General features: G+C 35.4%; 2 protein-coding genes across 2 annotated transcripts; both read left to right on the forward strand.

Annotated features, from left to right (window-relative positions):
* The first annotated feature begins 83 nt into the window (after positions 1-83).
* Positions 84-8,301, forward strand: LOC145628736 (7-deoxyloganetic acid glucosyltransferase-like). The gene is made up of 3 exons (XM_081681121.1): positions 84-401; positions 5,709-5,998; positions 7,236-8,301. Exons 1-3 carry the CDS (start codon positions 190-192, stop codon positions 8,183-8,185), a joined length of 1,452 nt encoding a protein of 483 aa, XP_081537247.1. The 5' UTR covers positions 84-189; the 3' UTR covers positions 8,186-8,301.
* A 2,057-nt stretch (positions 8,302-10,358) lies between these two features.
* Positions 10,359-13,256, forward strand: LOC145626475 (7-deoxyloganetic acid glucosyltransferase-like). Its single transcript, XM_081678908.1, has 2 exons — positions 10,359-11,072; positions 11,942-13,256. Exons 1-2 carry the CDS (start codon positions 10,574-10,576, stop codon positions 12,889-12,891), a joined length of 1,449 nt encoding a protein of 482 aa, XP_081535034.1. The 5' UTR covers positions 10,359-10,573; the 3' UTR covers positions 12,892-13,256.
* Positions 13,257-14,263: the final 1,007 nt, after the last annotated feature.

Below are 14,263 nucleotides of genomic sequence, written 5' to 3' on the forward strand. Positions count from 1 at the left end.
TGTTTTTTTGCATATACACACGTGGCTCACACGAGAATCACTCTTTTTAGATTAAATTAGAGATAACTTTAAGTTAAGAGTAATGTGGCCACGTTTCCCTCGAGGGCAGTACATCATTTCATCAACCAGAAAACATAGCCATTTCATATTATCATCAGAATAACAGAATCAGAAATTTGATAACAAAATATGGACCAACATTCACTTGCACCACATGTACTAATCTTTCCATTTCCTGCACAAGGTCATGTAACCCCTATGCTAAATTTAGCTGAACTATTATGTCTAGCAAATGTAAAGATAACCTTCCTAAATACAATCCATAACCAGCAATGCCTTACCAAGCACACTGACATCGAAGCTCGTTTTGCTCGCTATCCCGGGTTCAGGTTCAAGACAATATCCGTGTTAGTAGTTAAGCAAATTAAACGAAAGTACTTATCTCAATGTTGTGTAGACCAATTGACAATTGCCGCGTCGTGGTAAACCACTGACCTAAAAGACGATTCCGCACTACCCCGGTGCAGTAGACATCAAGCGGTCGCCCTCCAGGATAAGCACGGCGCCGGAGTTTGTGTGCACTCACAAACCCGACTGGAATTCAGAATACTTGCCCAAAAACCGAAGGGATATATTTTAAGAGAAGGTAAGAAGTTAAAGATGGATGGTTTTGTTGTCATATCTTTCGGAGGTGAATAATGTTGATTTATAAGGCAATGGAGGGAGTAAAAACAACCAGCAATTAAGGGAAAATGGTCATCAATCAAGTGGTGTAACATCCACCCATTAATCCCCAATAAGAGCTAGCTTTAATCAACATTAAAAGGGTAACAGCTAGTCTTTAAGTAACAACATTAATCAGCAATAATGCCCATTAAATTAGCAATAAGAGGAAGCTAAAATTAAGGGATTCCAATAGCCATTAAATTCCAACAGTCAAAAGAATAAACACCGTAACTTTCTTGGTTTTACTTCAAGAACTTCCAACAATCCCCCACAGGTTCGAAGAAGTGAAAAGAAAGAAAGAGAGAAAATTGGTTTTGGGCAAAACAAAACAATTGCATAAATGTCAATGTCTCGCGACTTGAATTAACACATAGTGGACATCAACCTATGATCCCTCACCTACCAAGTGACCTTCGTCTTGAACTTAATAGGGAGTTAGGGATCCGTCACTTTGAGCCACACAATTGAACATGTATAATATTCTGAAATTCCGCGAATAAAGGTGACGCATTATACTGGCCATACGTCCAGCCTGGATGCTCATAGGTGCTCTAGAGTATTAGCCCACCCAATACTCATAGGAAGCGGCCACACTTCCACACCTAAGTAGGTGAATCCCATCAAGTGTGAGCTACAACACACCACCAAAAATATGGATATGGGTTCATTAAGAGCCATTTGCTCATCCTCTTTCCATTTGTAGCAAGCACAAATCAAACATCTAGGGATGGACAAAAATAAAATTTTGTGCTTCCGAATTATTTCATAATGTTCCCCTTTGAACTCATGATGAGTAGGAGTTGATTACTCATAATTCATACTTTGGGATTTTAGTCCCATCCCTTCCGATGTTACCAAAACTAGTTTTATACACATGCCTTTATTAGTTAACGGATCCGTAGCATTCCTTTTAGACTTTTATGCAGTCTAGTGATATCACCTCATTCGACAAATCATCTCTGACACCAACCATTATAGGCATGGTTTAATCAAAAGTAACCACAACTTGCAAATCACAACGACTTCCCCTACAATGGGATATTTGCAAGAACATTTGCTCATAAGAGCCATATACTCTTGACCATCTTGCCTCATAACCTGTCAATTCAAAAGCAATAAATTTAGATTATTCCAAACAAACATAAAAAAACAAGGTTGCTTAGAACAATTTCCAAAACATAGCTCCACCACTTAATGGTGCAAACATAACCGCTTGAGTTTGAACTCATCGTCGAACTCCATAAACTCATGGAAACTTGCAATAGTGCAAACTCTAATCTTTTGTACTTTTCAAGTACCTATGCAACCTTCTCAAAACTATCTAATGATCATTGCTTGAGTCAAGAGTATACTAGTATACCTGCTTAATCTACTTACATAATTATCAGTTAGATTGAGCATAGTTCCCAAGAAACATCACACTTTCAAATGGACACAAATTGCTCCCATAGGATAAATATATTCAAAATAATAAATTTATGTTGTAGCAATGACTCATCCAAGTCACAAGTTTAGTCGTAAAGACTTCCAACAAAACTCAGTGAAAATAGTAACAAAATCCATAGAAGAAATATCAAGTATTACAATCCCAAGAAAAAGATTGTAGAATTCTACACATAGTTAGACATAACCTAACTCATAGTCAACGACTTCTTCCACGGAAACAATCACTCATGACATTTCACTAGTTTAAAATTGGAACTCTAAAGACATAAAGATACTAAAACAGGCAAACTCGATCAAGAATTATCCTTAGCACAATTAATCACTTTCAGGCTTCGCATTAAACAATAGAAAATTCTAACATTAATGCCTTTCATGCATAGTACAAATATGCCCAGAGAGGCAGAGACTTTATTCAATAAAGAATCAATAATTAAGAAAGACTCAAGATAAAATTACTCCAAGACTCGCCTACAAAGTCATGAACGAAATGCAATTATCAAGCAAAAACAGAGCCAAGACTTTGAGTCCAACACTAATACTTTATTACTTCCCCCACATTGGACGACAAAGTCCGATTCAAAGCCCTTAGCAATGTGCCTAAAACCCACGTTCTCAATTAATGAAATATCTGGACATAAAACTCCCTCTAAAATTCATATGGGGTCTTTATATTAATAACATAAATTCCTTATATAGAAATCACATAAGTTTATAAAAACTTGAACCCCCACATGAAAGCATAAGGTCCAAATCTCAAAAATAAAGCATAATCAAATACATAATTGAGAAAAAAAAACTCATAACTATGTTATAGGACTTGGGTGTAATAACATACAAGGTGGACAAAGGAGTAGAGATAGACCTTTGAAACATTGAATTAATCAAAGATAATAATTCAACAACACTTCAAAATATTAATTCTCATGCCAACATATGAAATTCAGGGCGTTTACAAATTACTCATGCTTTATCCATAAAGAATTTTAACACAATAAAGAGTTATAGGCAGTAACAATAAACCACCATAAAATATTGGAAAAATAGTAGTCTAATTCCCAAAATACTTTACTCAAGAATTCTCCAATGAGAAAGTCATATAATATCCTTACAGAAAATTATCACATAATTTCCCTTCACAAAACTCAACAAGTTTAAGAATTATAAATTCTACACATGCTAATGAAATACCGAAAATAAAGTAATGAAATCAATTGAGTTATGAACAAAGCTTCTCAATACGAGTATTGCATATCAAGGATTCAAGAAATTGACATAATACATCTCAATTCCATGCTCAGCACATACATGAGTCATGATAAAAGTAGTACTTGGAGTACATATATACATGTAACTCAAAAACATGTTAAACAATATTGCTCAAAACATCCTACTGAATAACAAGTTAATCCACAAAATGTAGAATCAACAAATTAAAGGTAACTGATTATATGCATTTAAATGTCATACTCATAAAATATCGACATTATAACTTTAATTTCTATTAATCATTCAACAAATATTTACTTGACAAATTCAACATTCAACATACTTTGTCAACAACCACAAAAGCATATATTTGTTAAGATGATTACTAGGAATTAAAACAAATTGTAAACATAATAACATGAGACTTGGTTTAGAGTGAACCTCCCTTGAATTAAATCAAGTAACATGTGTAAGACCTCTATGAGATGCCCAACCGTCCTCATTGTAAATAAGGGCCTCAAGATGTCAACATAACTTACTAATCTGAGCAGCTAGTGAGAATCCAACCGTTGAATAATAAGCCTCATGTGTCCCAAACATACTCCCAAAATTTCAGCCCAAACCGACCAAGGATGACCTTTGATCGGGGGTCATCTTTGGGACTGCTCCCGGAAATCCGCGAATAACGAACAAGTCCTAAAATCTCAAAAATACAGCATAGGCATTAGAGAATATCAACAAAACTCCACAAAACAATGAGATTTAGGAAACATTATAACACTCCGTCATGTTATTATCTAAGATTGCAACTAGTTATATTGCATCATATATTCAACAACATAATATCATTGATCAATTAAAATAAAGTAACCCATATTACAATATTAGTAATATGTACCAAACAATTCTATTCAAATTATTGCAAAGTACCAAGTACAATCTTATACATAAGTACATAACATAAAGCAATCACTCAACCATTTAAGAAATAAAATCAATTAAAAGGTAATTATAGTGCTCCGATCCCATGATTCAAGCTAATTCTCCAAAACTCCACTATAATATTTATTAAATCACAACAACCAAGGCTATAGTTTAGATAATGTTCTACAAGAATATGGAAAAATTAAGCCCCAATCAATCACAACATATATGCCATTAGCCATTAGTAAAATAAAATTAGTGCTATATATACAACATGAACTTATAAAGTTTCTATATAAGGAATATATGGGATAAATAAATAATCCCCAAACCAAGCAATTGCAGATAAAAACAAAAGCATTGTTGAAGATTATTAGTGACAAAAGCTTTCCCTTCATCGTAATACCAAATATCTATGTAAATAAATTATTAAGGCAATGATTTGCGGCAAAGAATACCATGAAATTCATCATCAGTTTTACACAACAACATAAAAATTGCTCCAAATTAAATAAAACTGTATGCTTCGTACTTATTAACATCCCAACATCCACTAATCTCAAAACTTTAGTAAAAAATTAAATTCTTAAATTCAGCCAACCAACCACTGCAAATTAATAATCATAGATATAGCATGAAGACAACCTATATAAGCAATACTATTATAATCCGTAATAAAGATTGCTTGATAAATCATGATAGCAACAACAACAGTATACTCAATAAAATAAATTGGTCAGAATGCAATCAAATCACAACATTGTCTAAATTTGACATATCAAAAATTCAAATATTTATAAATCATATCAATCGTCTTTTAGATTGTTAGTAGTTAAGCAAATTAAACGAAAGTACTTATCTCAATGTTGTGTAGACCAATTGACAATTGCCGCGTCGTGGTAAACCACTGACCTAAAAGACGATTCCGCACTACCCCGGTGCAGTAGACATCAAGCGGTCGCCCTCCAGGATAAGCACGGCGCCGGAGTTTGTGTGCACTCACAAACCCGACTGGAATTCAGAATACTTGCCCAAAAACCGAAGGGATATATTTTAAGAGAAGGTAAGAAGTTAAAGATGGATGGTTTTGTTGTCATATCTTTCGGAGGTGAATAATGTTGATTTATAAGGCAATGGAGGGAGTAAAAACAACCAGCAATTAAGGGGAAATGGTCATCAATCAAGTGGTGTAACATCCACCCATTAATCCCCAATAAGAGCTAGCTTTAATCAACATTAAAAGGGTAACATCTAGTCTTTAAGTAACAACATTAATCAGCAATAATGCCCATTAAATTAGCAATAAGAGGAAGCTAAAATTAAGGGATTCCAATAGCCATTAAATTCCAACAGTCAAAAGAATAAACACCGTAACTTTCTTGGTTTTACTTCAAGAACTTCCAACAATCCGATGGCCATCCTGATGACCATCCACGATTGGGTGGTGATTGGTTGCGAGAAATGCTACAAACATTGCCATCAAGTGCTAAACCCCAACTGAGGGAAATATTGGTTAATGCAACAGGAATAGATAAGGTTACTTGTTTTTTATTGGATGGGTGGATGAGCTTTGCTAGAGATTTAGCAAAGGAAGCAAAGGTACCAGTTATTGCAGTTAGGTTTGGAAGTGCATGCTTCACTTGGTCTATTAAATGTACTTCAGAGCTCATTGAAGCAGGGGAAATACCCTTCAAAGGTAATCACTACCTTTTGCCATTCAGATTGACAAAAACTTGAATATGCTATTTTTAAAAAACTGAATATTTTGGATATCTGAAAATATTAAATGGCTATCCGGAATTTTCTGTATATCCTATCTGGAACATAAAAAGCAAATCGGATATCCTAAATTTTGGATCGGATTTATGCCCATCCATAATTTGCATAACCCCACATCTATGTGCGTGCATAAATGTTAAGTATATATCTAATAAATAAATTTTGTCATTGGAAAAAGCAAAGGCCATATAAAAATGGAACACTTAAAATTTCAGTTAACGAACAAATTAAAGATTGTTTAGATCTAATAAGAAAGTATTGTAGTTACATGTGAAATTGTGAATTGTTACAGAATTTTCAGCATAATATTAGTATTTTTGCAATAGTCTAAAGATTCTAGTTCCTCAGATGAACCCTCATTAGTCTCAATATTAGGCTAGGCTATTATGTAACATCCTCAATAGTTCTTCACCTTCACCTCATGTAGTCGTAATTTCACCGCCTTTTAATAGGCCATGTAAACCCAATGCTACACTACACTAAGCTGAACTTCTTTGTCTTGCAGACTATAAGATAACACTATTAAACACAACCCACATACACCAACCTCTATTACGATACACATATCTCAAAGCCCATTTTGCCTGTACCGAGGACTCGGGTTCAGGACAATGCCAGACAGATTGCCCAATGAACACCCTAAGCTTGGAGAGATCAAACACAGGGGCTGCTGGTTGAAGGATTTGGTAACTTTTGAGAAAGATTTAGGTTGGATCAGCAGAAACAGCTATTAAAGCAGGGAAAATACCCTTCAGTGGCACACACTGGATGCATCTCTAAGCATAATTTTTCAGGGTCATCAAGTAATAGAGGCTCAATGACAGAGCTGATCACAGGCAGGATGGGATCGAGCGAGTAATAGACTACTATAATATAACATCTGTATTCATGAGTGTGAGTTTGAGATACACTACTTAGCAATCTGCAGAAATCATACACAGGAAGTGTAAAAACTGAAGGATGTTGCAGTAATCATCCATTTTTATGCCTACATAGGCAAATGTTGCAGCCAAATAAACCTGGATAATTAAAATATGTTCTAGGAACATCTCTAAGAACATCTAAAAAGCATTATCCTTAATTTTTTGATTATTTTGGTGGCATTATGATTTTATCATGTAACTTTCTGATAATCTTTTATTTCATTTTATCAGATGATAAAATGGATCAGCTAGTAAAGAATGCACCTGGGATTGACAGCTTCTTTCGCTATCGTGACCTTCCTAGCTACTGCCGAAACCTAGACACATCTTCTTGTCAATATATCCAAGACATGTCCACTGGTGAGGTACAAGCAATTGAGGAAGCACAGTCCGTCGTAATTAACACATTTGAGGAATTGGAAGGCCCTTTTCTTTCTCTCATCCGTTCGCATTGCTCAAGGGTCTACACCATAGGACCACTTCATGCTCACCTAAATTACAGACTCAGTCCAAAAGAAACAACATTGTCCAAGAACTCCTCTAGTAACCTGTGGGAAATTGATCGAAGTTGCATATCGTGGTTAGACCAAAAGCCGGACAAATCTGTTGTCTATGTAAGTTTTGGTAGCTCAACTATGCTCACAAAGGATCAGCTGATAGAACTTCGGGCTGGGCTAGTCCAGAGTAACAAGTACTTTCTTTGGGTTGTAAGTCCCAATCTCATAACAAAATGCGACATAAATAGTCCAATTCAAGATGACCTCTTGGAGGGGATCAAGGAAAGAGGATACATGGTAGGTTGGGCACCACAGGAAGAAGTTTTGGCTCATCGAGCCATTGGTGGATTCATGACACATAGTGGATGGAACTCGACACTAGAGAGCATTGTAGCTGGTGTGCCAATGCTTTGTTGGCCTTACTTTGGTGATCAACAAGTGAACAGCAGATTTGTAAGTGAAATCTCGAGGATTGGCCTAGATATGAAGGATTCATGTGATCGAACTATAGTAAAGAACATGATCAATGATCTTATGGAAAGGAAGAAGGACGAGCTACAAGGGTCAATGAGTAAAACGTCGAACTTAGCAAAGAAGAGCATCAGTGAAGGCGGATCATCTTATTCAAATCTTAACCATCTAATCGAGGAAATAAAAGGGATGATCAAGAAAGAGGAACACTAATTATATTTCATTCTTCTAATGAAGGTAGAGAGGTTACTAGCTGTAAATCGTTATATTTTGGTTTACTAATTCGTTCATTTGATCAAATTGTTTGGTTTAAGTCCATTCAACTCTAACTTAACACTCAGTTTTTGAGGAATCCGTTTAACCAAATAAAATCATAAAGCATAATGTAACTTGATGAAAGTTATTTGTAGCCTTTGATGAAATTAAAGTTTACGAATTTCAAAAAAATATAGTCCATGTCATCATAAATTATGCAAACCATGACCCAAACTTTATGTTAGAGATATGAGATATCAGAAAACATATATTTTTAGATATCTCATATATATAACACTATATTATTATTATTATTATTTTTTTTTAGAAAGCCACAAGGACGATAGTGAGAATCGATCCCAGGATCTCCTGAAATCGGAAAGGATTTTCTAACCACTTAAGCTATTTTTCACTACTACTCTTGAGTATAAGTTGGTTAACAGTGATTTAAAATTATGAGGTCTTTAAAAGTGAAACACAAACTTTTAAAAAAAATCGGGTGTACAATAATTATTGTACATCCATTATAAAGATAGTTTAAACTCTAAAGTGATCAAAAGTTACCCCTGAAATGAATAAAAGTTAACTCAATATGCATAAAAGGAACACAATACAAATAATGTTTAAAGTTACCCCAAAAAAGGCAAAAGATTATCTCTCTAGTTCGACCTTTCTGGGGGGGTTGTTATCTTCCTTGGAGTTCTCCCTCCTAGAGTTGATTATCTCTCGGGCATCTAGAGTGCCATCCTTTAGCCTTCGGTCATTGATGATCTCTCTAGCATCTCTTGGCCTGCTTGGCTGCCTTGTCTCCCGCTGGGGGTCAGGGGACTGATTGGGCTGAGAGAGACGAGATGTCTGATGCTGAGGCCGAGAGGAGGCTTGATGGAGATGGGACACGTGAGGCGGAGGATTAGGCTGTGGAGCGCTCCCCTGCCTGCCTTGCCCCACCCCTTGGTTGACAAGTGCCTTGAGGCTTTCCTCTAGGTTTTTGTTGATCTGGGCTGCCAGCTGGTCCAAGTCTCGGCGAGTGACCACCTGGGCTGTTCACTTCTCTCTCGGGTTCACTACGAGCCTTGGGTATGATTTCCTCGACTATGTGAGCATTCCTAGCCGAGAGAACCGGAGCTTGCCTAGTAGCATCTTGATGAGTGCCGCGGGGACGCCTAGTGTTCACCATGACTTTTTGTTAGTTATCCCCACAGACGGCGCCACCTGTTTCTGAAAACAGAATGCTCCTGGGAGTCTTAGGGTAGTAAGGGTAATCAAGATGTCCTAAGTCTATGTCCAATGAATGTCTGAATGCCTTGTTGTCCGAGAGCTAGGCCTGCAAAAGTGAAAGAAGGTTAACTGCCCCGGGGGTGTGACCCGGGAAAGCCTCTCCCCGATGCTTAAGTCAGCGAATGTACTTTCTAGTGAGAGAAAGTAGAGAGAGAGAAAGAGTACTTTAGAGAGAGAAAGAGTACTTTAGAGAGAGAAAGTAGAGAGAGAGGATTAGAGAATTAGGAAAAAGTTACCATCATCAATTATTGGAGAGCTATTTATAGATGTACTTTCAGGTGGCAGAAGTTGTACTTAATTGGACAGATTAGGGGTAAATCCGTACTTTGCTCTGACTAATGATGGGCTGGATCATGTAGGGGTATTTTCGTAATTCCAGGTCACTGGGCTTAGGACAATGGACTAGGCCCAAACAGAAGGTAATATATGAAAATTCAAACCGTGAGTAGGAATTTAGCACCCCGTGTCACCCCTTTTTTAGTCTTTTTATTTGTTTAAATAATTTTATTACTACTTTAATTAATTTAATGAAGGATGATTGTTTCATATTCTTCATAATTTAATAATATAAATGAACATACCTAATTTTACTTTATATAATTCGAGGTTGCACGGGCGAAAGGCGTTTGTCACAATAATAAACTAAGAATTGTTACGAACGTAACACTGTTTAGACTATTAAAAGCACGAGGTGCCACGAGCCTACGAGATCAACTACCCCTTTTGTTTTTTAATCGTAAAGTAAACTTGTAATCATAATTTTTCACCAAAAAAAAAAAAGTAAACATAATTTCACAACTTTTAATTTATTTGAATAAAAATTACAATGTTTTCCATGTCAGCCTTCTAATAATTCATTCACTGAGATTCAATAATGTACCATCCTAAATAGACTAAACTAACAACAAAATTGCATGATTCAGTTTTTAAAATTTGAGATGCCGCGTTTCTCTCGAGGATACAATACTATTCTATCCAACTATATATTACAAGTTTATCCAACTATATATTACAAGTTTATTACAATTATAAATCTAAATTCCAAGACTAAAAATATTGTTAGTAAAAATGGAGCACAAATCATATCCTACACCTCATGTGTTAATCTTTCCAATTCCATTACAAGGCCATATAACCCCAATGCTAAACTTGGCAGAAATTTTATGCCTAGCAAATCTTAAGGTAACCTTCCTAAACACAACCTACAACCAAAAACGACTTACCAAGCACACTGACATCGAAGCTCGTTTTGGGCGCTATCCCGGGTTTACCTTTAAGACGGTACCTGATGGGCTTCCCGATGACCACCCACGTTCTGGTGATAAAACCTGGTTTAGAGAAATGCACGCGGCATTAGCATCAAGTGTTAAGCCCCTTTTGAAGGACATTTTTGTAGGAAAAGATGAAGTTTCATGTTTAATATTAGATGGATGGATGAGCTATGCTAATGATGTAGCTAATGAGGTTAAGTTACCGGTGATTACATTTATGATTCCTGGTGCAAGCTTCATTTGGACTCTTCAATGTTTACCAAAGCTAATTGAAGCAGCGGAATTACCCTTCAAAGGTATAAATAACCTCTACATGTACATTTTTAAAGTAGTTTAGAGTCTTAAATATATAGTAGCAAACTAAATTTATATACATTTAACATACAGTTGATTAAAATCGGATTATAAAATATTGTACATTTCATTCAAAATGATATAATTTTGATTTGTTTATCAAGGAGATATATAAGGGATAGTTTGCATACTTCCAGAGAAACTCAAGTTCTATTCTAGCTACCACCATTTTTTTTTTTAAAATTATTCATTATCATTCAATACTATCTTTCATTTAACATATCATTTCATTCATTCTTGTTCCATAACTTTTTTCATTATCTTATAATTTGCATTATATTCTTTTTGCCATTTTTATTACTATATTGGTGGATATCATTTAATTTAGGATATCTTGTCTGAAACCAGCTTTCAAAATCCAAATTTTGTAAATGTGAGATTTCACAGCTAGGATTTTAAAAAGTAGTTTTTGTGTAAACAACCTAGAAAGAACAAATAAGTAGTCACTAAAATTAATTTCAAACACATTACAAAGAAATATATTAAATAAAATCTGTTAATATGTGACTTGAACAAAGTAATAACAGTTTCCTCAATAATCAACTCCCCAAAAATGTAAATTTTAGGAATCACAACAACACTAGAAGTGATATTATGTCCAACCAAGCACTATATGATATGAGATTGATACTAAACTAATGCAGCAAAATGAAACTACAACAATAAAAATATATTCTATGGCAAGTGATATTATAGATATCTGGCATACTTTTAACACAATTTCAGAAAATATAAACCTCACTATAACATTTTTGGTATTCTAATGGTTTTAGTTCTCTTGCAATGAACTACGATGAACAATATATAATAGATGAAGATATGGATGAGTTAATAAAGAATGCACCTGGAATGGATAGCTTCCTCCGGTACCGTGACCTTCCCTGCTGCTTCCGAGACAAAGACATATCTGTTTTACGCACGCTTCAAGACTATTTCAACGGCGAGATAAAAAAAATCAAGCAAGCTCACACCTTTATTCTCAACACATTTGAGGATCTGGAGGGTCCAATACTCTCTCTCATTCGTGAGCACTGTAGAGATGTTTACACCATAGGTCCACTACATGCTCACTTAAAATACAGGCTCAACCCAAAAGATACAACACTGTCCAACACCTCCTCTAGCGACTTGTGGGAAGTTGATCGAAGTTGCATATCATGGTTGGACCAAAAGCCTGACAAATCCGTTGTCTATGCAAGTTTTGGTACCATTACTACCTTCACAAAGGACCAGCTGATGGAATTTTGGGCAGGACTAGTGCAGAGTAACAAGCACTTCCTATGGGTCGTAAAGTCCGATATCATTACAGGAAGTGGTTCAGATAGTCCAGCTCACGATGACCTTGTGCAAGGAACCAAGGAGAGAGGATACATAGTGAGCTGGGCACCACAGGACGAAGTATTGGCTCACCGTGCTGTTGGTGGGTTCTTCACCCATAGTGGAAGGGGATCGGTGTTGGAAAGCATAGTGGCTGGGGTGCCAATGCTTTGTTGGCCTTACTTTGCTGATCATCTGGTGGACAGCAGATTCATCACTGAAGTCTGGAAAATTGGCCTCGATATGAAGGATACATGTGATAGAAAAATAGTGGAGAACATGATCAAAGATCTTATGGAGAGAGAGAAGGACGAGCTGGGAATGTCAGTGTCTAAACTCTCACATTTAGCAAAGAAGAGCATAAGTGAGGGGGGGTCTTCATATTCAAATCTTGACCAGTTAATCGAGAAAATAAAAGGGATGACCAAGAAAGAGGAGCATTAGATATCTCCCCCCAATGAAGAACATACAGGTGAATGAACTAGAAATTGTACTGATGTGGATTTGAGTATCTTTGGCCAAGTTACAAATTAAACAATATTTCAAGCTATTTATAAGTTACTATCTCTAGCTAGTTATATTGGATGTAGGGATACGTTGATGTAAAGGAGTATGGTGGTAACTGATGTTTTCTGTTCTTAATTTCTTGAATTAATTTGGTAGGAGTTCTGCACGGTCTTGTTAATCCATTTAGGATTAGATTTTACGTGTAGAAAGAATAAGTACTCCGTAGGTTGTTATTGCTAGAACTCATGGTCTGTAAGTCTGTTAAGTGTTTAATTTCTATGTAATTTAGGATTCTTTGCAGATTTTTTTTTTCTTTTTTTTGTCTTTGCAGAATATTTAATGGTTCAAGTTGCATAATTTCATATATAAAGGGCTTTAAGATGGTATTTTGTATATGCACGGTTGAAATTAACAAAAATAAAAAATTTGTGAAATAATTTGAGCAGACTAACAGAATGGGAGAGATGCTTATTCTCCTAATGTAAATTTGCAGTTAGGTTTATAATCTGGTACATTTCATCAAATTGCTTTGTTCCTTTCAATTAAAAATTAATATCCATGTTTTGTAAAGTCTGTTTGACCTGAAAATCATATTATGTAACTTGACAAAAGTATCCAAATATCTTTACTAAAACTTATACTCGTATTTATTTCCCTTGTAAATATTCAATTTTTTTTTATATTTTTTTTCAATTTTATTGGCTGGAAAATTCACAACAAAGTACCATAATTAAATGTCATGGAATTATTGGATATACTAAAGGACCAAAATATATAAAGTTCAGAAATATTTAACAATCCAAGCAGTGAAGCATCTAAATACTAACAGCAGTTTGTTTTTCACAGCTTGTCTCAGAGCATCAGTACCCTGCCTTTTCAACTTCATCTCAACTTTCTCTGCAACAACAAACCAACCACACATTTTGAAGTGATATAAACCCAACACAAATCCTTCAACAATAATCTAGCCTGGATTATGAAACAAATATTGACACTAGTAAAGCTGCAGAAATAATATACCTTTAGATATCTTATGCAAGGGTATATTTGGAACAAATTTAGCAGATCAGTTAACTGTGCCTCTGCAGTTCAATCAGCACATCGGTTTAAATATAACAGCCCATTAGCTGTTATAAACTAAAGCATGGAAAAGAAAGCTAAAGATGCTGATCTCAGTTTTTGATAAAGTTTGAATTTTATAGTTCTCATCTTAGTCATAACAGAGCTAGAAAGAACTACATGTGCAACTTAAAAATGACCATTTATCATGTTACGATTATAAGTTAAACTTAATGATAAATTACACACA

This window comes from Chenopodium album, chromosome 4 (assembly GCF_948465745.1).
Source record: "Chenopodium album chromosome 4, dcCheAlbu1.1, whole genome shotgun sequence".
NCBI lineage: Eukaryota > Viridiplantae > Streptophyta > Magnoliopsida > Caryophyllales > Amaranthaceae > Chenopodium > Chenopodium album.

What these genes read in the sequence shown, in the direction of transcription:
- LOC145628736 (XM_081681121.1), top strand. Translation starts at nt 190, where the DNA reads ATGGACCAACATTCACTTGCACCACATGTACTAATCTTTCCATTTCCT. An exon ending in GGGTTCAGGTTCAAGACAAT is followed by an intron (nt 402 to 5,708) that starts ATCCGTGTTAGT and finishes GAACTTCCAACA; the next exon opens with ATCCGATGGCCATCCTGATG. An exon ending in AGGGGAAATACCCTTCAAAG is followed by an intron (nt 5,999 to 7,235) that starts GTAATCACTACC and finishes TCATTTTATCAG; the next exon opens with ATGATAAAATGGATCAGCTA.
- LOC145626475 (XM_081678908.1), top strand. Translation starts at nt 10,574, where the DNA reads ATGGAGCACAAATCATATCCTACACCTCATGTGTTAATCTTTCCAATT. An exon ending in AGCGGAATTACCCTTCAAAG is followed by an intron (nt 11,073 to 11,941) that starts GTATAAATAACC and finishes AATATATAATAG; the next exon opens with ATGAAGATATGGATGAGTTA.